The sequence below is a fragment of the Lagopus leucura genome, unplaced genomic scaffold (genome assembly GCF_019238085.1).
Source record: "Lagopus leucura isolate 7727_CA_CO unplaced genomic scaffold, USGS_WTPT01 Super-Scaffold_100157, whole genome shotgun sequence".
NCBI classification, from domain to species: Eukaryota; Metazoa; Chordata; class Aves; order Galliformes; family Phasianidae; genus Lagopus; species Lagopus leucura.
In genome coordinates, this window is record NW_024962334.1 from 17524373 (window position 1) to 17547915 (window position 23543).

Consider the following 23543-nt stretch of genomic DNA (forward strand, 5'->3'; position numbering starts at 1 on the left):
TTTGCAGGTTGTTTTTTTTATCTTTTTGTTGTTTTTTTTTTTTCTGCCTGCCTAGAAATGTTGTGTGTGTGAAGGCTAAGCTTCCTTTTTAAACACTGCAGACAAGAGAAGGGAAAAATCCAGATCCCTTGATTTTGGCCCACAGAAAAGGAGTGAAGGAGGGGGAGAATGAGAGAGAGACAGAGGGAGTAGGAGGAAGAGGAGGAGAGAAAGAGGGGGGGAGATGAAGAGAGTGGGAGAAAGGGAGAGTGAGAGAAAAGGGGTGAGAGAGGGAGAGGAGAATGGAGAATGTAGAGGAGACAGAAAAAGGGGGAGAGAAAGAAGGGGGGAGAGAGAGAGAGAGAGAATGAGAATCAAAAAACCTTTAGCACCAGAGTTTACAACTGTATGGTTAAATGCATTGAAACTTCCAGTGATCTGTTTGGTGAAGAGAATCTTGGACTACACTTCCAATTCTGTCCCAAGTAGTGAGAAGAGTGGTGTTAATAATAACCAAAGGCGTGGTTTTGTTTGCTACAGTAAATAACAACAGTTGTAACATACTGGGAACCTTTTCTTCTAAGGTGATAAAATAGTAATTCCTATAAAATATATCCAACCTGTGATCTGTTTGGCTTAATTCTAGTGAAAGATGATTTATTTTTGTGTAAATTAGTAATTTTCTCATTGGCCATCTCTGTTCCTCAACTCACCAAGCAGTACAGTCACGTAATTAAGTGTCTTTGTTTCACTTAGGATAAATTGGTCAAGGTTGTATGTTACCTTAATTCTGTTACTTTCTAACTTGACTCAGTAAACTGTTTGGCTAATTTTAATGCAGTAAAATCTACCGGATTTATATATATGTAACAGAATTCAGGAAGAAAACTTTTTGCGTGGCCTTTTGGGAGATAGGATTTTACAGGAAAGTGCTGTCTTTCCTAATCAGTTAGTTTGTGAGGTAGTGGGTGAAAGCTAGGATCCCACACAACAGTAACTGAAGCCTCAATGTTCAGAATAATCCACTTGGCCAGGTTGTGGGTTAATGAAATTCCAGGTTAAAGGTAAATGGAAAATAGCTACTCACCTGCCAGTTCTTCGGTTCTGGCTGGTGTAAATAACAGTCTGCTTTCTGAGGTTGTCTGTTGTGACTTGCTGCTCTCTCTTAATAGAAGAGGGAAAGTAGGAATGCTTAAAGACGTTGAGAGTAAATGTGCTTTTTTTTTTTTTTTAAAATCACAAGTTCAGCTTGCAAAAGGAGGATGTTTACCTATTGGGTGTTTGTTTCTCTCTCTCCCCCTCTCCCCACCCTTTCCTCCTTTCTTCCACTCACCTCCACACCCCCTTCTTCCATTCTTCCATCCCCTCTTTTCCTTCTTTTTTTCGTCTTTTACAGACTACATGCAGCAGGATTCCTTCTCTGCTGAAATAGTGGTGAAGCATGAAGGACTTGTGTAATGACTGTAATGCAAGAATAATTACAATAAGTTGTTGTTTTGGCAAGTAATTGAATGGATAAACAAAGAAAGACTATAAAACTTGCCAGGAATTGATGCCCAGTGATTTAAACTTTATAGCATGAAGACAGACAAGCTGTATGAAATCATCTGTTTTGTGATGGCACTCTTTTCTTGGTGATATTTATACTGATAGCTTCTGTATTGTATAAGGCCACAGGGAAAAACTGTAGGAGTCTTTGAGTTGATGTAATAGGTGGGTGGTAGTGGGAGTCTTTTAGAAGTACACAAGCAGATTGCCATTGCTTTAGTGCTTTGTGGGCACAGAGAAACCTCACAGAGTGGGAAAAAAATCATAAAGGCATAGAGAAGATATAAATGTCATATCTGCCATATCTGTTACTGAGGAAGGGCTGGCTTTATGACTCTTCTTGGAAGAGTCTTGAAATTTTTGATGCTTGATTTCTGCAGCAGATTTACCTGAGAAATTTGTGTAGGTCACTTCACTGTCTGTAACAATGACTGCTGAAGGAAGGCTGAAGCCAGTTTATATCAGCAGGCTGCCTGGTACACCCTGCACCCCTCAACTGCCCAGAGGAGCAGAGCAGATAACAGGAGCATTTAACTAAGTGTTCATCACTTCCTTAGTGAAATCATCATGTACATACTATTTATTTTTTTAAAGGTCCAATGTCACCTATGTGGTCTTTTTTTGTCTTGCTGCTACCAGATCAGGAAGCTAGTTTGTTCTTGCTCAGCATGATCTTATTCCATATCTCTGTCATGCAGACTGTGACATGCCAGCCAAGCAGCAGTGATACAGATTGCCAGCAACAGAAACGTGGCTGCTATGATATGCACAGAGCTGTTCTTTCCGATTGTTGTCACATAGCTAGGGTTGTTATAACTTTCCTAGAACTTCAAGGTAAATTATATTCAGAATTTCATCTGAAGAGGTAGCTGAACTCATGCCTGAACTCCCACCCTGACCATCAGGGAAGACACAGCACACAGGCTTCTTTCCAGTTTTATTAGAACAACTTCACCAAACTGTTCAGTTTCTCTGCCTGTTTATTGGCTATAGTGGCTATTTTCAAAAGCATCCAGAGTTGTATCTTTGTCTGCTGTCACTGAGGTGTACCTTGCTGTTTTTTGGACCTTCTTTCCTTAGAAACTTACTTATTTTGGTTATACTGAGTAACCTGTGGTTGCTTGTTAAGTATCATACTGTTTCTTCCCTCACAAGCCTTATTTTTCACTGATAAGTTGTACAACTGTTTTTATCTGCTTTTTACTACTAAAGCTTGAGGTAAGATATGGGTAAGATACTGTTCTACAGTGAAGTACAGAGGGAGTTCGTAACATGCAGCTGAGAAACTTTTGAGCTGAAAGCTAAGTTGAGATATATGTTGCTTTTTTGTTGTTTTTTTCTTTCCTTGATTATGAACTGTTCTGCTCGGTACTCCTGGTATCAGGTGTATAGTGTTGAAGAGCTGTAGCTTCTCTTAGTCCCTGAACTTGGTGTTGTAGGAGTCCAGAGGCAAAGTGAATTTGTGGGATAGATGGGGTGGATATCTCCTATAAAGTCTTGGGTTGCAGACCTGTCCTCTCGTCTGATCTTTCCCATTTTTGTATGGTTGAGTTTCTGTTGTTTTCTTTCCTTTTTTGAAGCCTGAGCAGTTTTGAACAGGAATCAGGCTGGCATAATTTGAATGCCTTGAACTGTTAGGAAAAATGTCTTGATTTCCAGGTGTGGGGAGGAGTGTTGGTTTCCCCTGCCATCCCTACATCTGTCTTTGGGATGGAGAGGCCGTACAGGTAATGGTTAATATCGATTAGTTGAAAGTCATGGTTGCTGATATACCTTGTCTTGCTCTTGTGCAAATAACATGTGATGAGCATCCTTAGTAAAAATGCAGTGCCAGCTACAGTATTTCCAAATGCTGTGCTTACTGAAAGATGAGTCAGTAGTTTTTGGGTGCAGCTTGCTGGTCTACTTTTTGTAAGCTATGTGTGCTGTTTGTAGCTGAAGACTGTTCTTTTGGGATAAATTATTCAGCAAATTGTGTTACTAGACAGCTACAAGCTAGCTGAAAACATTTAGAGTATAAAGCTAAGACTTTGAGGAAATCTGTGCAGATTTTGACTAATAAACCACAGGTTTTGATTAATAAAACACATATCTATTACATGTGTATAACGGGTACCAGAATGATGCATGTTTTTTTGATGTTCCTGAAGGTAATACAACAGTTACAACATAGTGTGGTGCTGTTGCTTAAGTTGCTATAAGCTTGTATTGAAGATCAGTTCTTCTGAAGATAAAATTTATTTTTTCTCTAATCATGTTCATGGTAATAACTGAACTTTGATTTTTGTTCTGTTTTTTTTAAGCTAGAAGTCTGTCTGTGGTTTTTATCTGAGGTCTGGCACCTGATGCGGAAAACCTGAGTCTGAGCAGCTTGGCTACCAGGTCGGGTGTTTATGGTGGTTAGCATCATTTCTACCCGTGTTGCTAGCAGCACTTTAATAGATACATATGGAGCAAAATAAGCTTTGCTTTAATCTGTTGCATCAGATTCTTTCTGAAGTGCATATTTCAAGGCGACCTAATTTTAATCTTTTTATGAACAGGAATAAGTGTAGTATTTCCCTTGTTGACCAGATGGTGATAGTAATGACTGACAAATCTACTCTCTTCCACAAAAAATGAACCTTGCCAGCTGCTGCTTTTTGGCTGGGATGGGCAGGAATGTGTCAGAAAAATATGCTGACTGGCAGCTTGCTTGTTCTATCTCTGCTGAAGCCAAGAGTCCTGTGAGACAAAGAGTTGATAGGATGCTCCTCTGGGATGGAAAATGTAAAACAAAGAAAAAACCAAACCAACCAACCAACCAAACAAAAAATCCTTTTGTCCTCCTTGGTTTGATTTTAATGCTACAGGAATTTCGCTTCAAAAGAAAAGTAAAGCAATGCTTGTATTAAATAAGAGATAGTCAAGTGTTCATCTTTTAGCTTTCCTTAGGTATGGGGAAGATATGAGGCAAAGGCTTTTCTTGACATGTATTTCTAATAATTTTTTATTTAAAAAAAAAAAGACAAAGTATCATAATTTCTGTTAGAATGCTTAGATGTGTAGAGGAATGCTATAAATATTTAAAAAAACAGAATTGTTGTTTTATTATTATAATATAACGGAGTTTCTTTTCATTTTTAAGAACTAATAAAAGCCTTTAAGTGGCTTTGTCTTGCCTACTTAGGTAAGGCTAAGCATTTCAGAAGAATGAGGCTTTTTTATTATTATTTCCTGGATGGTGTTAATTACATTAACTCTATAGTAATTCAGAGGAATCTTGTAATTCCCCTAGCAAATAAGCAGTACAGGCCTATTGCATTTGTATTACTGTATTACTCTTTTGGTTGTTGTTTTTTTTTTTTTTTTAGTACTGTTGAAGACTTAATCATTTTATGCACCAGCTTGTCATTCTTGAGATGAATGCTGTGTTACTTATTTATTTACATAGATTACTATGGACTTTTTCCTTGGCTTTTTGTTTTTCTTTTTACACTTTTTATTTCAAAATGCGACTTTGGAGGGGACTGTGCCCTTTAACCTTTATTTTCTATGATACAGTAGTGCTAAATAACATTTAGCCATAAATTAAAATAGCCTTTTTGCCATAAATTGAACTGGACTTAATATACATAAAATATACAGAAAAGAGTAGAAGACTTCTGCATAGCCACTGGAGATCATTTATAGCTTCAAATACCAAGCTTCAAAAACCATTTTTCATATGACATCCATACCGTTTTTCTTCTCAGTCTCTTATTTGCAGGGAGATACAGGGTTCTGGGGTTGCTTCACTGCAATTTGGAAAGGCCAGGGCTGGAGATGGGTACCCTGGCTACATGTGCCATGCCAATGGGACCCTCACATTACTCATCCAGGGTGAATACTTAATAGGTGTGTTATGACAAGCTTAGCAATAAACTCAGTAATGCGCTGTACGTTTCTTAAGAAGTCAACTTGGCATCAAAATAAAAGCCACTTGAATTTTAAAAGCATTGAATGACAGAAATAAGGAGGGTGTTCTCCTTTAAAAATTTTTTAAATGTCCATAAGGTGTCAGTGTGCATCCAAGAAGAAACATGGGTAACAAACACAGCATTCTTCAAAATTCAAGCTATCTTTTCAAGCCTTTGTTTTCTAGGGTCTGAAATCTTTTGTAGAAGAAAAGGTTACAATGGCTGAGTAAGGACTCAAAATCTGTATATATCTGTGTGACTTAATCTTCAAGTCTTTTTAATAATGTTTGTATTTTGGTCTAGTTCACAGACTTAGTTTATGAACTCAGCTGCATTTTGAGGAGTCTGGTTGCAGCTGCACAGGTTTTTTTGGGAAGAGTTTACACAGTGTGATACATGTGATATAAACAACTAGGAGCATTCTAAACAGTATTCTGAAGTTTTTGATACTAAAGGTGTACCTAACACATTTGTAAAACTCTTATGTACGTAGATGTTATAGAATTGTATTTTTTCACATTGCTTCTATAAAATAAGTTGCCTTGCCAGAAGAAGCAGCAGTAGACAGCTGGATGTTAGGTGTTCTGTAGGCTCACTTCTGCAAGCACTTGAAGATGTGTACACATTTGCTGGATGTAGTTCAGCTTTTTTGTAAGATAGCTAAGCCTTTGGATTTTAGAGGCAAGGATATAGAAGCTAATTTTCTCGATATTTTAAAGAGATAATGTGCTATTCGTATGTATTAAGTGACATTCTGTTTTGGTATCATCTTTCAGATTCTGTAAGTTTCTAGTACTTCTAGTACTACAGATTCTGTACTTCTTTCTAAAGCAATTTGTTAGCTTCTCGGAATGCCAAAATGTACTTCTCAAGTTCTCCTCGTGGTGGCACCTTAACTGAACAAATAACTGGTTGAAGTAAGTGTTAGCAAATTTTGGAACCAAGTCTAATCTTAAACAAATCCCATTTAACTTTTTTATCATGTATGTTTTATAGTGTAAAGTTGTAATACAACTGCCTTCTGTGTTCCAGTGTCAGACATAATAAGTACCTAAACTGTACATGTACAGATGCTGCATGCATAACTGGTGTGTGTTTGACTGAAAGCTGGGCCCTACAATTCTGCATCCTGTTCTTAATGCTGGGTGATTTATAAACACTGTTAGTACTATGCAGGCAATTTGATTAATGTAATCTGTGAAATTTCTACCTCACAAAGTATTATCCTTTAAAAACAAAGCAAACTTATTAGGAGTCATTTATACAGTGATGTGTAGGAGCAGAATTTGAGTTCTTCCCATAAATTTTGGAGTAATTGGAAAGAATTTGAGTAATACACAGTTGTCTAAATTTGGATATGTTAAGGTTTCAAGGAAACTGTTTTGGGGTATTTTAAGGAAGATAATAAGGATTGAAGTAGTTCTGACTAGTTGCTGTTGATGAAGGCAGCTCATCTTATGGGTGAGGTTTTATAAAGCAGTTGAATCACTTTCTATCACAATAAGAAATACAAATGCTCCCACTACTTCTCTGTGTCATCTGTCATCCCACGATGAGCTAGCTCAACTAATTTACCACCAGAAAAACAAAATGGGGCAGTTGGATCACACAGGTGCTTGTGCTGGCACAGGAAGGGGATGTGAATGAGCAAAGGATCATGCAAGGAAGAGGGCAGTGAAGAATCCCTCTGGTGGCCACAATTAAAATCAGACTCAGCCACTTCCTCAAACCTCACTTTTGAAAAGAAAAAAACTTTGGGTGGAAAAAGTTTTAATTAGTATTTTTAGTTAATAGTTTGCTGTATTTTATGCAACTTTACTCAGTAATGGAGTGTTCAGCTGTTTAAGGGAAGGGCTCTTTAATCTTCCCTTGAAGAATTCTCTGAATTGAAAAGATGCCAATAAAAGTAACTTCTAAGAATGAACGTCACTTACATGCTCATATCCTAGAGCCCTCCTGGAAGCAGCACTGGACTTTATCCAGCTGTGTTTTCCAGAGTGGTTTCAGTTGCCAGAAAAAAGCACTCCTTGGACACAAAGAATATGTAAGGGATTCCTAAAAATTTTGAGGAAGTGCAGCATCCCCCAGGCAGCAAACTGGTACATGAGGCAGCTGCTGACCTGTACTATTCAGATGAAAATCTGAAGAGTTCATGTAAGTCGGTACAGAGTGTTTACATCCTAAGCACAGAGAAAATAGCACTGGTATCTGTAGCAAACAGAATTCATTTTGTTCACTTTTGTACAGTATTTTGAGCCCCTGGTATGTATGGAAACAAAAAGTAAATGTCCCAGTTGTGAGCTGTGGTTTCTCTGGTCACAGTCTCTCTATTCAGATCTACTAGAACCTGCCTATTCGAAGTATTGCACTGTTATGAATTTTACATGTGTTTTAGTGGAATATTTACTGGAATATTCATGATTTTGTTTCAACTGTTGTAAATTTTCAGTGAGAGACAATTTGATTTGAACTGAGTTGCAGAAAACATTCTTAAAAAAAAAAATTTCCATCCTGAAAAAAAAACCTAACCAGAAAACTCATCCACTAACAGTGCTCTCACTTGGGTGGGACAGGGAGAGAGAGTTTGGATTCGAGGAGAGTTCCACCATCACATGGCTATGAGTAGGGAAATTAAAAAGAAATTTCAAAAACAACAGATTCTCTTTTGCAAGTTGTGAATTTGGAGACGTAAACACTTAGTGTTTAAGCTTCTTTCTCCCCCAGTGTTACTGACTTCCAAATCTTTCCTCCTAGGAGAGTTTTCTGTTGTGACAATAGAGGTGAATAGACGATTTGAAGAAGTAGACTTTGTTGTCTTTTGTCATTGACAAAGAAAACTAAAGAGCAGTGCTTTGAATGTTAAAAGTTGTGTGGCCTCCTGAGAAGTAATTTGCTACTCTCACTATTGTTGTAAATAAAGTGTTGCCTCATGTCTTGATAAAGTATCTTGATTCTTTTATTTATCAGAGTTTTATGCGTATGAGTAAATAGCAGACAGACTTTTGAAGATAATTTTGACTTTTATTCCCTAAGATGGTTAGACTTGGCAGGTAGTGGGTGGGCATTGCTTCCATGCAGAGTGTCATCTTCTAGGTGCTCTTCTGGTGTGTGGCACTGGGAAGGTACTCTAACCCATTTCTACTTTTGTCCCTTCAAACCAACTCTTTATCACTTTCCCTTCATGGTCACTGAATCATCAGTGAGTTGTGTGAAGCATTTCTTCGGGTGCAGTTCTGTGCTTCTTTCTTAACTTTACGCAGGCTATCGATTGTTCCTCACTCTTAGTTGACTATGTCTTGTTGCCTCTGTGACTGGATTAATGTTCTACTTGAATTGGCTGCTCAAACCATCCAACTGTGTCAGTCGAAACAAAACATAAAACAGTCAAAGCATAAGACCCTGCTAATACAGCTGAGAGGTAACAGACTTGCTGTAGAAGAATTTCCAGGGTGATTTTTGCAAATTGTGCTCATTCAGTGGCCTTTCCAACTTCAGCCTACGGAGGTGTGTTTGATCTACTAAGCCTTTTGGGTTTTATGTTGGTTTGTTTGTGGGTAGATTTTTTAGTGTTTTTTTTTTTTTTTTTAATTATTACCTCTTTTTTAGAGGAGAGGGAGTGTGGAAAAGGGAGAGGGAAGGTGGAACCTTTTCCCTTTTATTTTTCAATGGATAGTTTTGATAGTTGAACAGTTATTTTTAAAGTGAATTCATCTTGTTTATTTTCTTGAGTAGTCAACAGATTATTTTCTTGAATAGTCAATAGCAATTTTCTGTTTGAAAAAGGAGCTGATTCTGGAAACATCCTAAGCTAATGTGAGTCATCACTGAAGGTTTAAAATAGTTGAATGTGATGTTTGTTTCCACCCTTCCACAGCTCAAAATGGTATGAATCATCTTTTTTAGTGTTTCCCAGATAACAGTCTGAACGGAAACGGAATGCATTTCTGACTCAAGTGCTTAAATGTTAGTGGTGCACTCCCTGCTACTGCTGGTTTTGGCCGGGTGGGAATTCCATAGGAATTTCAGACAAATGTATGAACACAAACATTTTGTAACTATGGCAACTTAACCATGGGGTATTCTTGTGGTTGGTGACATGAAACTGTAAAAGCCTTCTGCTGACTGGCAGAACTGATTTGACTTTTCTTTTTGCCTAAATTTTGTGCGTGGTAGGAGATTAAAAAAAAAAAAAAAAATAGGAAATCAGGAGAATCATTTCCTCAGACTTCTAGAATTCTCATACAACAGCATAATTTTAAAATGTGTTGCATATTTTGTATAGCATCTGGCTACTGTTCCTGCCTGCTGAAATGAAAAACAAACCCAAATTTCTTCCATACTTGCATATGCTTATAGTCAAATGTAGGGCTCTGTTATTCTGTGTGAATGAGAGGGTAACTCAGCTGCATTCCTTACTCTAGTGTATGTCTTGAAATTGTGCTGAGAAAAAATAGATGGCCAATGAATTTTACAGGGGAAAGAGAAGGGAAAAGGAGATGGGTGGTACATCTGCATTTAAAAAAAAAAAAACAAAACAAAAAAAAAACCACTATTGGAAGAAACAACTTTGATGCAGCTTGGAGAAGAGTAGCCTATTTGTGATCATGCCAAGCTCCTTTAACAAGCTGCAATGAGAGCTTTGAGATTTCATCTCTTAGTTTAGAACTTGTGACAGAATCAAATTTGTCACCTGTCACAGGCAGCGGAGGAACTTTCATTTCCAGAAATGCACCTGACCAACACCTGCTCCTTCAGAAACTCAGCTGGATTGCCACAGAACAGAGTTTCGTTAAAGAAAAAGTGATGTTTGTTCCATGTTTCTCAGCTAGGATGTCACAGCTTTCAGTCTCAACACCTGCACTGTCCAGTGCTGAATTAGGGGAACTCCTGTGATGCTGCCTTTTCTTTGAGGGCATTTCCAGCCTTCAGCAGAAGAATCAATGTTAAGAAAAAAGCAAGGTGAAAATCCAAGTTACTGGTTTGTATGATGAGGAACACATGCAGGGTTTAAAAAAAAAAAAAAAAAAAAAAAAAAAAAAAAGTAAATAAATCTAAAAAACCAACAAACCACATGATTCTAGAAAGGGTAGAACTTGTTCTTTCTCTGACAAGATCACACTTGGTTTTTTTGTTTAATATATATTAAAAAAAAAAAAAAAGCTGCTTTTTCCTTTTTAGATGTGGACTAAGTGAATTGTTTTCAATGCATTAGAGCAAGAACTTCCTAAACCTCCTGTGCCACCCTTCTTATAGAAAATCCTGTGGACATCTGTTGATATGCAAGGGTGAAAGGCATGTGGTGATCTTATACATTGTAGCATCTGTCCTTGAAATGCAGACGGTGTACTGTAGCCCAAAGAATACCTACTGGGAAAGAAAAAACAGGTCTATTGTGTGGTGACAGTAAAACAATGTTATGTTGACTTTGTGATGTTGGTTGAGTTTTTGTAATAAAATATGATCTTGATTCTGTTTCCTGTTCTGAAGCAGTATTGCAGGAAAAAAATTTCAAAGGGGAAAATATGTAAAATCAGCACTTCGTATGCTCATCTTCAGAGCATGACTATAGATGAGTAGAGAAGCAGATCAAAAGAGATGTACTAACTCTTCTCTATGTATGAGTGCTCCAAGTGCCTGCAGGGAATTCTCAGTTGTTTTACCAGCTGCCCTAATATGATTTAGTGGGATCATGATATAGTTCATTTGTAAGTGTGTGCACTCTGACATAAATAGTCTTAGGGCAGTGTAACTGGTGATACAAAACTAAGATTAGGAATTCTGCAGTTGTTTGTTTGCTCCAGCTCAGCTACCTTTATCTGTTTCTGTCGTTGGGAAGGTTCAATAGCATCTCTTCCTGAAGCATCAAGCTGTTGGTGGCAGCTGTGGCTGCGGGTTGCTGTATTCTAAAGCCTCTGGTTAGTGTTTTTACTCTATGTTATGGTTGCATTCCCATCTGGTGTAACCTCCCAGCAACCAGCTGAGTTGTGCAAGGGGGAGAATGGTTGATATGTGGAAGAACAAATAAAGACTGCTGAGCCTTTGGGTTTTGTTTTGGTTCCTCGCACTCTGCTCTTAAAGTTGATGTGTGCAGCTGAAATTGCTGCCTTCAGTAATTACTACTGGAAGTATGCTCTGGGTGTAATTGTAATATATATTTAACAGTATTTCTAGTGCCAGGAAACAAAATAGGCTGTGGATGTGGTCTGAATTGGAAAGAATTATAGGGGTCTACAACATCATATACAGATAGGTGTACCGTTTTGTAGGCTGTCTTTCCTGAAACGGCAGTTGTCTTGACTTGTAATTAACTTTATTTTGATCCATTTCCACTGTTGTATTTTGGACAGCTGCTGAGTGTTAGAATTGCCTTCAGAGAGCTCCAGAGCAGGAGGCAGAGAAGGGAGTCAGGAGGAGCTGCCTGCCATTGCACACCACCTCTTCATGGCTGATTAGTTGATTTGTAGTAATGTCTGTGCTGAGTCCTCACTGTTTGCTAGGCTTCAGCTACTAGGCACAGCCTACTAGACTTTGTATTTTGGTTATCGAGGCACTTTGTAAAAAAGATTTTGTTTCATCTTGTGGTGGTTGTAAGATGCTATAGATCAGCTGAAAGTTTCTGAGCCAGTGTATTGTTGGAGTATACGAAGTATGCAAGAAGTCTTACACAGAAAATTGCAAAATACACTTTTAACACTTTTAAAATCTGATCAGAGAGAAATAAAGTATATTTATGATGTATTCTAAAAGATTGCAGTTTGATTAAATGTACAAATGATGTTTACATCTCAAGCACAATTGCATTAGTGTTTTTTCATCTGCTGCTCCAATAGAGAGAAGATAGAATGAGTGCTAGATACTTTTCCTACTGCCACGTTTGCATCTCTTGATGCAATTCTGCAATCTCTTTGATTCAATTTCTGTTGAAATTATGTAGCTTTGTATTTTCTGTGCAATCAGGTGCTTCTGTAAATCACTTCAGGCTGCATACTTGCCCGAAAGAAAGAAGAGCTGCCTACAGCATCCAAGAGGTGCAAGCAAAGCTGTTTCACTTGTCCTTGTAAGCAGAAGCATGGAGCCCAGAGGTTAAAATGAGTCTCCTTTTTCTGCATCCCAGCTGTGCATCATATGCAGAGTCTGGAATAAACAGAGCAAAATTGAGAAGAAAGACTGTAATTTATTATTGCCTTAGACCATTCTCTTTCCTGACTCCACCTCATTCCCCCAGGAGTGGGGAGGAAACAGCGAAGGGCTCAGACAAGTGACTCACAAGGCTGCTTGAAGTATTGCAGCTTATATTCATGGTGATGCTGAACACTCATCTTTGTTTGTGTGTTAGGAAAACTTTAGTAAATATTATAGATAAATTATTCAAGAAACTGCTTATCTGTTGTGTACATTGCTTGTGCATGAATAGATAAGAGTACTGTGAGTAATCTGTCTCCTGAAGAGGTCCATAGCTTAGACCAGTTGTTTTTTAGAAAAATCATAAGCCTTACTCGGTTTTGAATTTTTCATTTTTACTGAAATCTGACAGAACAGTTTTATCCCTTTCCTAGATCCTCAATTATACAGAATACTAAATGAAGCCAGTTGGCATATTCTCAGCCCAGAAGAGAACTTGGTAAATGCTGATTGTCAAGAGAAATGGTTATTTGAGTAGGTTTGTTGGTACTGAATGTGCTTCGCTGAGGTGTTCGGCATCATCTACAGTGCTGCTACAGTCCTTTGCTCATCAATTCCTGAGGAAAGGGTCAATCTATAGAAAAAGGTTACTATTTTTAGCTGCTTCTGAGTTCACAGTTTTTTTTTTTCTGTCTGGTGCAGATGTGGCTGCTGTCATCCATATTTTAAACTGCAGACTGTGTTCCTATGATTGCTTTCTGTATATCTACTCATGGAATTCTCTTGGAATTTGATTCAGTTAAAGACAATTTATTTGCTGAAAATACTATGTAAACACAAAGACTTTTTTTGCAAAAATGTTTATTACCAGTTTTGTCCACTTGAAAGTTGTTTTTATTGTCTAATCATTGTACTCCTTAACATTTTAAGACTTAAATATGGAGATTTTGTTTTGCTAACAATTAGATGTGTCTGCAACCTGATCACCACTCAAGACCCAGTAGAAATGACTTTTAATAAAAAAAAAGTTAGATGATTCTCAACTACTTGTTTAAAAAGTCTTCTTATTTTAAATCTGTGAAATTTAATTTTGAAACATTCAAGAGCTTTGGAGAAGATGGATGCTGATAACCCACTGATCTTCGCTTACAGCAAGTTTTATTAGGATAAGTTAGGAAGTGTATTTTGAGAGATGCAGCTTTGTTTATTCATACCTCTGGTTGGGATTGTTGGATTAGTTAGTGAAGGGGAGTTATGAAGTCACCTCTTATTTACTCAGCCTTCATGTTCTTTTACTGTTATCTCTTCTCCCTTACTGAAAGTTACTAGTTTCCAGATAATACACTGAAAAACTAAAACTTAGGATTGATTTCTTTTAGTAGAATTGTGGATTTAAGCCTTTGGAATAGGTGGTGGTATAAAAACTTGTATTTTGCAAAGCAGAGGATATTTTGGGTTATTTTTTTGAAAGCGCAGGAAGAAATTGAGACTGTTTCTGGTTGAATTCTCAATAGCAGGGAGTGGGAAGGGGCAGATGGCCAAATGTTATTTTCGTTATATTTTGGTTTTTTGTTTGTTGTTTTTTGAAGTAACGTAACCTTTGAGCAGTAGTTAATTGTGAGCAAAAGCTAAATGTTGCTAGGGTTAGTTGCCCTTTGGGGAAGAAAGTAATTGCATACACACATTTGTAGCGTGATTTTTTTTTTTTATTTTATTTTTGTCTGCTTACTTTTCTGTGGCTCATAATGCCATCAAGATCAATGTAGTATTGACTTGGTTGTGCTGGTTCTCTTCCTGATGCAAGCTGTGATGTATTGGCTTTTAGCTCTTTGGCCATAGGAATGTCACCATTCAAAAAAATACGTGGTGCTCTGCAAGATATGTGTTAACTTATTTGAGAAATAGTTTGTTTTCATTATGGGTAAGGTTTTTAGAGTAATTACCACAGCAGATTAAAGTGTTTTTAACCGTGAATTTTCACAGTTCAGTAAGTGTGAAGTCCTATACTTTTTATATTGGCTTTTCAATTTCTAACTAAATATTTTTAGGTGTGCTTTGAAGGATTAATTGCAAAGGTGAAAAATGGGCCTCTTTCAGATCATGTTATCTCCTGTCTAGCACCACACCTAATTATGTAATGGGAATTCTGAAGAAAAAGTACGGAATTCGTAGCTTTTGTTTGCTGTATAAACTTTTTACTCTAGAAGGCTGTTTATTAATACTTAAAATATGGATGTGACACGAATTATTTAACAAATGTATGTATGTGTATGTACCATGAAAACCAAGTATATAGTTTGTAAATGTACCTTGCTCATATTGCAAAATATTTCATATTTTCCAAATGTAACAACATATTTTTGTTTTTTTTTTCTTTTTCCAAAGGAAGTTTGAGTTATGCAAGTGAACTACAGTGTCTGTTCCCTAGGCCATTTCCCACAAAAAGTGAAATATCCTCAGGGCTGTGGGTGCTGTGTTTCTTAGCAGACAGCGGATGTTGCAACAGATTAGTCTTGAGGATGTCCTTCTTTTTATTTAAATAATCTTTGCTGTGGCCAAGAAGCACATGAATTTTCATATGTGTTCAGATCAATCTGTGGTATTTCTTTATAATAAATTATTGAAATGCTAGAACAAAGCAGCACAGTGTACCAGCCATTGCTTTTTTTGTAATTAAAACCAGAAATATGAAGTTCCAAAACAACTGGACTCCATAGAAATGAATAGAATGTATCTATGAAGTTGTGTGGTATGCTACAATTCACATATTGTAAATGAAAACATTTGGGAAATTTGAATCTTACTAGAAATTTCATGGTGAGTCCAAAGTGTGTGCTCTATTATGCCAAGCCCGGCGTTTCTGAGCTCAGGGAGCCCTGGACTAAGTCACTCTGTGGCACTTGTATAAAAACATTCGTCTGTGTGCAGTGTCGGTAGGTGTGTGTTGAGCCATTTATTGTGTTACAGCAAAGCAGTTGTAGACATTATTTTAAATGAGTGGTGATGTGAGTTTTTCCTTCCTATGACTCCCAAAGGTGGGAATTTGCTGCATCTATTAATACCCAAACCATTTAATATTCCATTTCAACCTGTCTGTTTGGATTAATATGGGAAATTTGAGAGTGAATGCGTTACTGGAGAGCAATTCCACCGGCCAGCTTGCCCACCATAGGCACACCATGATGTGGGCAGCTCAGAGGGACGTCAGAGGTACCGCACAGCGTGAGCAGAACCCTTGCTTTGTTCCTGGAGCTCTGAGTTAGTCCCACGAGTTAGCAGCCATTTACATAATACACCCACTAACCAGCACTTCAGCACGCTCGAGCTGAAATACTTATTTAGCAAGTTTTAGGACTTCATATGCATCTACACTCGAGGTACGTGTTTCAGGCAGAGGGTAGGTTTGTCCTCATTGCAGAAAACCATGGGTTGGCCATTAGTGGTTGGCCTCTACCGGTCGTGTTGAGATTCCACGTTAGAGAGATTCTGTGGGGAGTTCCTTGCCTTCAAACAGTTAAGCAAGGGCTGTGGTGTGGTGCTTCTCTGTCCAGTGCCATATGAAAGCAGTTAAACGCTGGGATTGTTTACTGCCTAAATTGTTGTTAGTCAGCAGGGCCAGCACACCGGATTTCTCTGTGGCTTTTAGTGGAAAATATTAAACGGTTGCTCTTTGCTCAGTTATAGAATTCTTACATTTTTGGCTGAATTAGTCACAAAATTGGCACAAACGTAACAGCGAAGGCTGCCCCAAAAAAGGGCAGTCTTTTTTTTTCTGTGCCAGAGGAAGTTGCAGGGAGCAGTAGCTGGCTGCGTGTGACATGTGAGCATTACGGGGCATTCCATCCTGCGAGCCTGCAGTCTGCGCTCACTGAGCCGCCGCTCTGCCGGAGCAGCCGGGCCGCTGCAGGGTTTATCTGCTGTCACATCATTTCGTCTGTCGGGGGAAAAAACCTGCTAAGCAGAGCCTCCATCCGAAGAGGAAAATCAGGTTGGCACAGTGACAGATGTTTGAATAAAGAAGTTGGCTCGGAGGAGGTGCGTGGAGCCTGATTTTATTTTTTTCCCCTCGCTCTCCGCCTTAATCTGAATGAGGACTCTCATGGGAACTGGATTCACATGGCGATCAAAAGGAACGCTTGAGTGATGAACTGCTTCTGCGGAAGTCTGAGGCAGTCATTTGTGTGCGGGAGCTGGCTTATTTTGCTGAAGCGTCCTTCTTGTTGGAATTTGTGCCGGGCGCGTTCCCTGATGGAGAAGCCAGAGGCTGGGGAAGGAGAGCTGAGCGTGCTGCGCTGCCGGTGGCACTGAGGGGTGAGCTGCCTGCGTCTGTCGTTTGGGGAAGCTGGGTTGAGCCAACAGCGTTATTCAAGGAGTTGCATTGTCCCTGTGCTCTGACTGATCGCATGTAAATGTGCTGCAGCCTCGCTGTACATTGCAGATATTTTTATTGCACGCGGAAGAATTATTTGCCTCTCTCCCCGCTCTGAAGAACTGCTGGAAAACGGATGCATTTTTTGGATGGACTGTTTCTGACGCTGAGGAACAGGGCTGCAGTATCACAGAATGGTCAGAGCCCGCGTTTATTCTCGGACAGCAGAGAGCCCGCTACTGTTTGCTGGCAACTGACCTTGCGGGACTGGGAATAGCCACAGCCATCTCTGTCAGAGCAATTGTTCGTTCTCTGGGCCTGCAGAATGGAGCCGGTGCTTCTCCAACAATGATCCCCCTGTCTGCTTAGGGGGAGGCACTGCTCAAGTTGTGCTGCTGACAAGGGCAGATTGGCTCGGAAGGACAGCTCTTGGAGGCAGCGAGCTCTGTTGCAATTCAGTTGGGTCTAGGATATTTTTATCAGCTGTTCCACAGCCTCATCATTGTGGTTTCGATGTTTTGTGGAATTTTATTTCATAGAACAACTTTCTTAATGTCTCAGGGTGATCAAATCTGAAAAATGGAGCATAGAGTGGGATTGCAATGTCCTTTTCTAAATATTCAAACACCAGCAGCAGCGCTCACAAGTTTGTGAGTGTATGTGAAACAGGTAAAAGCATTCCCTATATGGTCCTTGGTGCAATACCTGCAGTGTGCTTCCAGAAACAGAGTTGCTGGTGTTATTCTGTTTGCTTTTGCTTCTTCAAACGGATCGAATGAGTCGAGTCTGTATTGTTGTTTTGGAGGAGGAGGAAGATGATTCTCCCACGTTTGTTTCCAATATACCTCAGGAAGATATATGTTTGCGTCCATTACCTCCTGGAAATGTGCTGGTAAGGCATGTTGTTTGGTGGCATATTTTTCATTTGTAATACTGGCGAGGATACCAATAGAAATGTATAGGATTATCATGAACATGAATGATGTTGAAAGAAGCCAAAGTGGTAAAAACTAAAGAGAGAAAGCCTGAAACTTAGTTTTAGAATTCATGTTTGCAGGAGCTTGCTGTTTTGCATGGAACTTGATTGATGGTGCAGCAGTAATAGATCTCAGCTCTTGCATGGTAGCAGAGGATTGTCAGAGGGCTTGGTGAGCTGTGTTGGGAGTGAATGCTTTTCCCCCCTCCTCGTTCCTCAGGGTTACATTTATGCAACACCACTTTAGGAACTGATGTAATCATTATATTGCAGTTATACGCTGTATTTATTTTGAGAACTGATAGACTTCATCAAGTGACAGCAGTTAAGAGCTAAAGTAAAATAATGTAAGTCATAATTGAAATGTAACTGTTAGATTCAAACTACCTTTTCTGGACAGTGCTGTGGGGGCCTCTGCTTTTATTTCTTGAAATTGTTTTGTGAAGTGACTGCTTTTATATCTTGGAACTGTTTTGTGAAGTGACTAATGAAAATCTTGCTAGCATATCTCAGCAGCTTTTCTTTTACTGAGAAATCCTGCTATATTTAGCATGTGAGCATGAATTTGTTACCGTACTTATCTGATTGATACGCTTTGCTTTCTTGCTTGTTCTTTTCTCTTTCTGAACAGGTAAAACCTTTCTACTCACTTTGGTCACTTTCTAATGTAAAGGGTATTAACCTACTTATATTTTATAGAACTCACAGTGTGTTATAATAGCCCTAATTTTATTAAGAGATATTCTCTTCTCAGCTGTTAAAAGCTACTCTTACAGGCTCTTTTTAAAATAATGTATGTTTCATTGGTTCATGCAGTGACAAAGTATGTTTGTGTGTCCGAGGTTTTTAAAGTTCTGAATTCTTTCAGTTCTACCTACTGTTAGTAGTCACTTGACTCCACTGCTTGGGAAGTCTGATTTTTGTCCTCACCTTGTGTTTGTGTTATGTGTTACAGTATCATACGTGCATCACTAAAAACTGAAATGGATTTACATTCTTAATATTTGTTTTTCTTTGTTTCAGCCACCGTTGGTTCAAGCTATATTTAATGGAGACCCTGATGAAGTTCGAGCATTAATATTTAAGAAAGAAGATGTTAATTTTCAGGTAAATCCAAAATTAGCTTTGAATACAATCTACTTTTGTTTTGATCCAGCTTTCTGCTCTACTAATCACTTGAAAACTGTGTTAATTCAAGAGTTGTAAGTTGTAGTGCTTTTATGTAATAAGCAAAAGTAAAATTTTTATATACACTTAATTCTGGAAAAGAGGAGGGAGAAAGATGGTATTCTTTTAGCTTTCTACATTCACATTGATACTAAAGAGTTAATTTTATATTTTTTTTCAAATGTTAGTTTTGCAGTACTGGGATAACTGAAAAGTTTGTATGTACAGGTTTATCTTAACTTCTTAGAAAGTAACACTAGTTGAGAATGATGCTTTGAATGAAATAGAGCATGTAGTACATATTAGACAATTAAAGAAAATAGTACAGAGTTTCAGTAGGTAGGCTTAAGAATGGATATTAGAGAGATAAACCCAGTGCGTATATTAGCCTCTAAAGTAAGAAATTGTGCTCATGTGTCCTGTTGGTGACACTGCAGATTTTTAGAAGTTGTACTGAAAATAAATCAGGTTTATTCCATTTTGGGTGAAATTCAAAGAATTGAACTGCACGCGTTTACTGTATTTACTTTCTATTAAAATTCTAATATGCATCTTTGACACTCTGCAAGATAATATTGCCTGAACCTTTTGCTTCTGTTAGAGAATTCTGTTTTGCTTATTGTAGGCTGTCATTAGCCATTTAGGGTATAGCATCATAGCAGTGTATGTAGCTGTTTCTTCTCCAAGTACATGAGAATGTGACTAACACTAAAAAGCTAAAGCTAACATCTGGATGTTACGCTGTGGCCAGTGTTAGACCATGATCATTGTTTACCTTTTGTTCTTGAGATTCACAGAACCAAAAGCAAATATTTAGTTAGGCGTGTGTATTTTGACATTTAAAAGCATTCTGTGGAATTTATCTCTGGCCAGTGCCAACTAGAAATCCTGTTTTCTGGAGCTTGGGCAGGGCTCTGTATAGGGAAACTCACTGTGAAATTGAAAGTTTTGTTTGATAAGGTTCCTTTTTTTTTTTTTCCCCCCTTTCCTTGAGAAGTTTTGCTTGTTCTTCAGCAACATTCTGTGATGGATTATATAATATCAAATGACATAATCTTCTGTTTAGTCATGAGTGCTTGTTCTGTGCATGTGTGTCTGTCTTGTCTCTCCATGTGCACATTGTAATCCTATTATTAGCATATTCATTTTAAAAAACTGATTAGTCTTTATCATTTCATTTGTATTTCTCCATACACGAGTCAGGTTAAGCACCCATAGTAAACAAAGTAAGCTTAGTATCTTTCTGCTTCTTTATTTATTACAAAAGCCTCTGCTAGGTTTTATTATCTGTGTGGTAGTGAGTTTGTTTGGTTTTGATTCTCTCACAACATTTGTCGAACAGGTGCTGTCAGTCCATAAATACAAAACAAGTAGACACGCTTAGATAAGAAAGCTTCTCATGTAATTGTTTCATACCTCTGGGTGAAGAGGGTTACTCTGAACTGCCAGGAAGCGATAGCAAAGAAAAATACTGTAGATTGAATATTCAAAATCTGTTTGTACATGTGTATACATACCAATTTTGCTTCTTGCTGTGGATTTAGACCACATATTTATCTTGCAGTAGTGATGTCCAAGGAGCATTTAGAATGCATTGAAAACAAGCTGTTTTCCTCACAGCTCCCTTCTTCAGCGTAGGCAGATGCTTATCTCATGTGAGCACTCCTTTCTAACGTGGCGGTCCCAGTTCTACTGCAATATTTAATACTGAATTCACATATAACCCATAGAACAGTTTGTCAGGACTTGCTGAGCATACAGATCCTGCCAGGGTTGGGTAGAAATGAAGTTAACTGCAAAGGGAACTTTGTGCATCTGTCCGTGTGTGGTATTTTTCTTGGGTTTTGCACTTGTTGTATGTACTTGACTGGAGGTAATGTATTCCTACGTAGTCCCGATCCAAACCTTTTCCCTTGGTTGTGTGTTACGAATTGATGTGGATAGAAGGAGGGGGGGAAGTGAAGGAAATGAATTGACTGTGTATGTTTCCTAATAAAGAGAAGGATTGGGATGAACTGTAGTGGGTTGTATTAGAACCAGTATATGTGTTAGATCTTTTTCCACTTAGCTGTCCAAGTGCTTCAGTACAATTGTTCGAATTCCAAAGCTGTTCCCTCCACTGCCTTTGCAGAGTCTTTTCCACTCTCAATACCAACTAATTATTTTGCAGTTTGTATTCTAATAGCTGGGATTCCTTCCTCCCTTCTGCGTAGCAGTTGGTCAGTTATGTAACTGGAGACTGAGTCCTGCAAGTGAAATTGTGCCCAGAAGAGAGCTGGAGGTAGAGCTGCACTGGCTCTTTACTGTGACAGTGATAGTCATTCTGAGAAGTTGTTGGTGTCTTGGTAAAATACCTTTTTTTTCCCTTTCTGTAATCATCCCGCTTCATTTACCTTTTTATTTTTGGGGTATATAATCTTTAACATCATTTGCCATTGGCTTAATGCTCTGCTAAAGCTAAGTGAGTTGAATCTGTGTGTTTGGCTTCCTACAGGCAGGCTATGGTTTGCCCATTTGGTAATGGCTATCAATTGCACTAAGGTTGGACTGTATTAGAGCATTATTCATAAAGCAAGTGATGTCTTACTTAGTAGTGTAATGTTATATTTAGATAGATTGTGAGGTGGATAGCCTTTCGTAGCCTGCATTCTCGTGTGCAGATTCAAAGATCATGTACTGATAGTAAACCTGGGCTCTTCCAGGAAGGAGGTTGTTCTCTGTTCATGTCACATTTACCAGCTCTCTTGAATCACAGCTGGAATCTGGATTTAGAATGTATGTATTTTATTCAACTCAGCTGCTGTGATTCATGTGAAGAAAGAGCAAATTAAGCATGTTCTTTAGCCAGTGAAGTTGTGGGTCAAAAAGGCCTGCCTCCTTGGTGTGTGCAGCCTGCTGGACAAACCTGATTTACGGGAACTTTGATCAAAGGTATTTTTGGAAGGTGCACTCTCTGAGGTTCCAATTACTGGAAAGAGGAGAAAGGATTACTTCTCCTTTCTCCTCCCCAAAAAATCTTGAGAAACTGTAGCTGCTCCTTTCATGAATCAGGCTGAAATCACACGTATATGTTGAGCCTGATAGAGTTTCTGTTTAGAGAGGGACTGAGAAAAGGGTGCATGTGAGCACTCATGCGTATTTCTTACTATTCATTTTTCCTTCATACCATCCTAGGCTTTTTAGATTTGGCAGTAAGGAAAATGGTGTGTGATAATTAACGCAGTATCTCTGTAGTAGTTTATGATGAATGTCAACGTTTCCTCCTCTTGGTGATCAGAATAGCAAAGTTAGTATGAAATTTGTGCACTTCTCAGCAGTTAATTTTACTTAAGTGATACTGTTATTGCCTTTCACCAGTCAGGATTTAGCCTTTTTTTTTTTTTTTTTTTTTTTTGTTAGGTGTAGAAGTCCATCACCATTGTAAAATTGTACCCCCTTCATTTGTAACCAATACATCTATGATGTATGCTTAGTTTCATAGATTATGAACATTGAATATTTCCACCTTGGCTTTTTGTTACAAGCACTACTGTGTTGAAGGAATACTGGCTCACTGACAGAAATGCTACAGAATTTGTGCATCTTATTCCTAAAATAATTGTTCAAAATCAAAACAGCTTTTCCTCCTCCTCCAAGAACTATTAGGATAATATTTCTAACCACAGAAAGTGATACTTCAGGTAACCCTATATGCTATCGTTGTAACCCAATTGCACTTGATCTTAGCCAAGGGAATAAACATCTGATCCTCTCTGGAAGCAGTGTCAGTGTGCCCCTTGCTCTTTTCATGCTAGTGCCAGACAGGCGTTGCTTTTGGGGAATCCCAGAATGACACAAATGTCTCCCAGTTTTTACAGGTGCTCACTGCTCCCATTTGAAATACTGCTTGACACGTGGTTAGTGACTTCAACATGAACCACCTGTGTCTTGCTGCTCATTTTGCTTTGGGAGATTATATAGATTTATATGTAGCATATCTTGAAGCTGTTTTGTTTTGTTGTTTTTTTCAACACGAGATATAACACTGGAAAATGAAATCATAGATACTGTACTGAGCATTGCAGCTATCAAGATATCCAGATGCTTTCTGTTCCATACCACAGGCCATCCAGCACAGCTCTGAATTTTATGGCACTTTTCTGTCACAAGGAACCAAAAAATAAAAGTAAAAGCCCACCTGTGCTACTATTATGCAATTAAAGAAAAACAAAAACAAACCCCTTCCCCCCAAAACAAACAAACAAACAAAAAAAACCACCAACCAACCTAAAACAGCAACAAAAATAACCAATACCATACAACCAAACAACCCTGCAGCTATAAAGCATTGCCCATAAATCCCAGAGTTTTGTTGCTGGAGCTGGCAAGCATCGTGACCCAGTAGAAAACTGTGACAGGTCTGAATGGGAGAGTGAAGTGTGTACATCTGTCTGCTGTTCTGAGC

General features: G+C 38.4%; 1 protein-coding gene across 3 annotated transcripts in view; it reads left to right on the plus strand.

Annotated features, from left to right (window-relative positions):
- The window catches only part of ANKRD28 (ankyrin repeat domain 28), a 170820-nt gene that overhangs the window by 86370 nt on the left and 60907 nt on the right, over positions 1–23543 (plus strand). The window contains exons 1-2 of one of the 3 annotated variants that reach the window (XM_042888445.1): positions 17495–17848; positions 18956–19039. In XM_042888445.1, the coding sequence (XP_042744379.1) occupies positions 17732–17848; positions 18956–19039 (201 nt within the window). In that variant the 5' untranslated portion in view covers positions 17495–17731. Of the gene's footprint in view, positions 1–17494; positions 17849–18955; positions 19040–23543 lie in introns of those variants that run through there. The other 2 variants (XM_042888444.1, XM_042888446.1) reach the window with 2 other exon arrangements.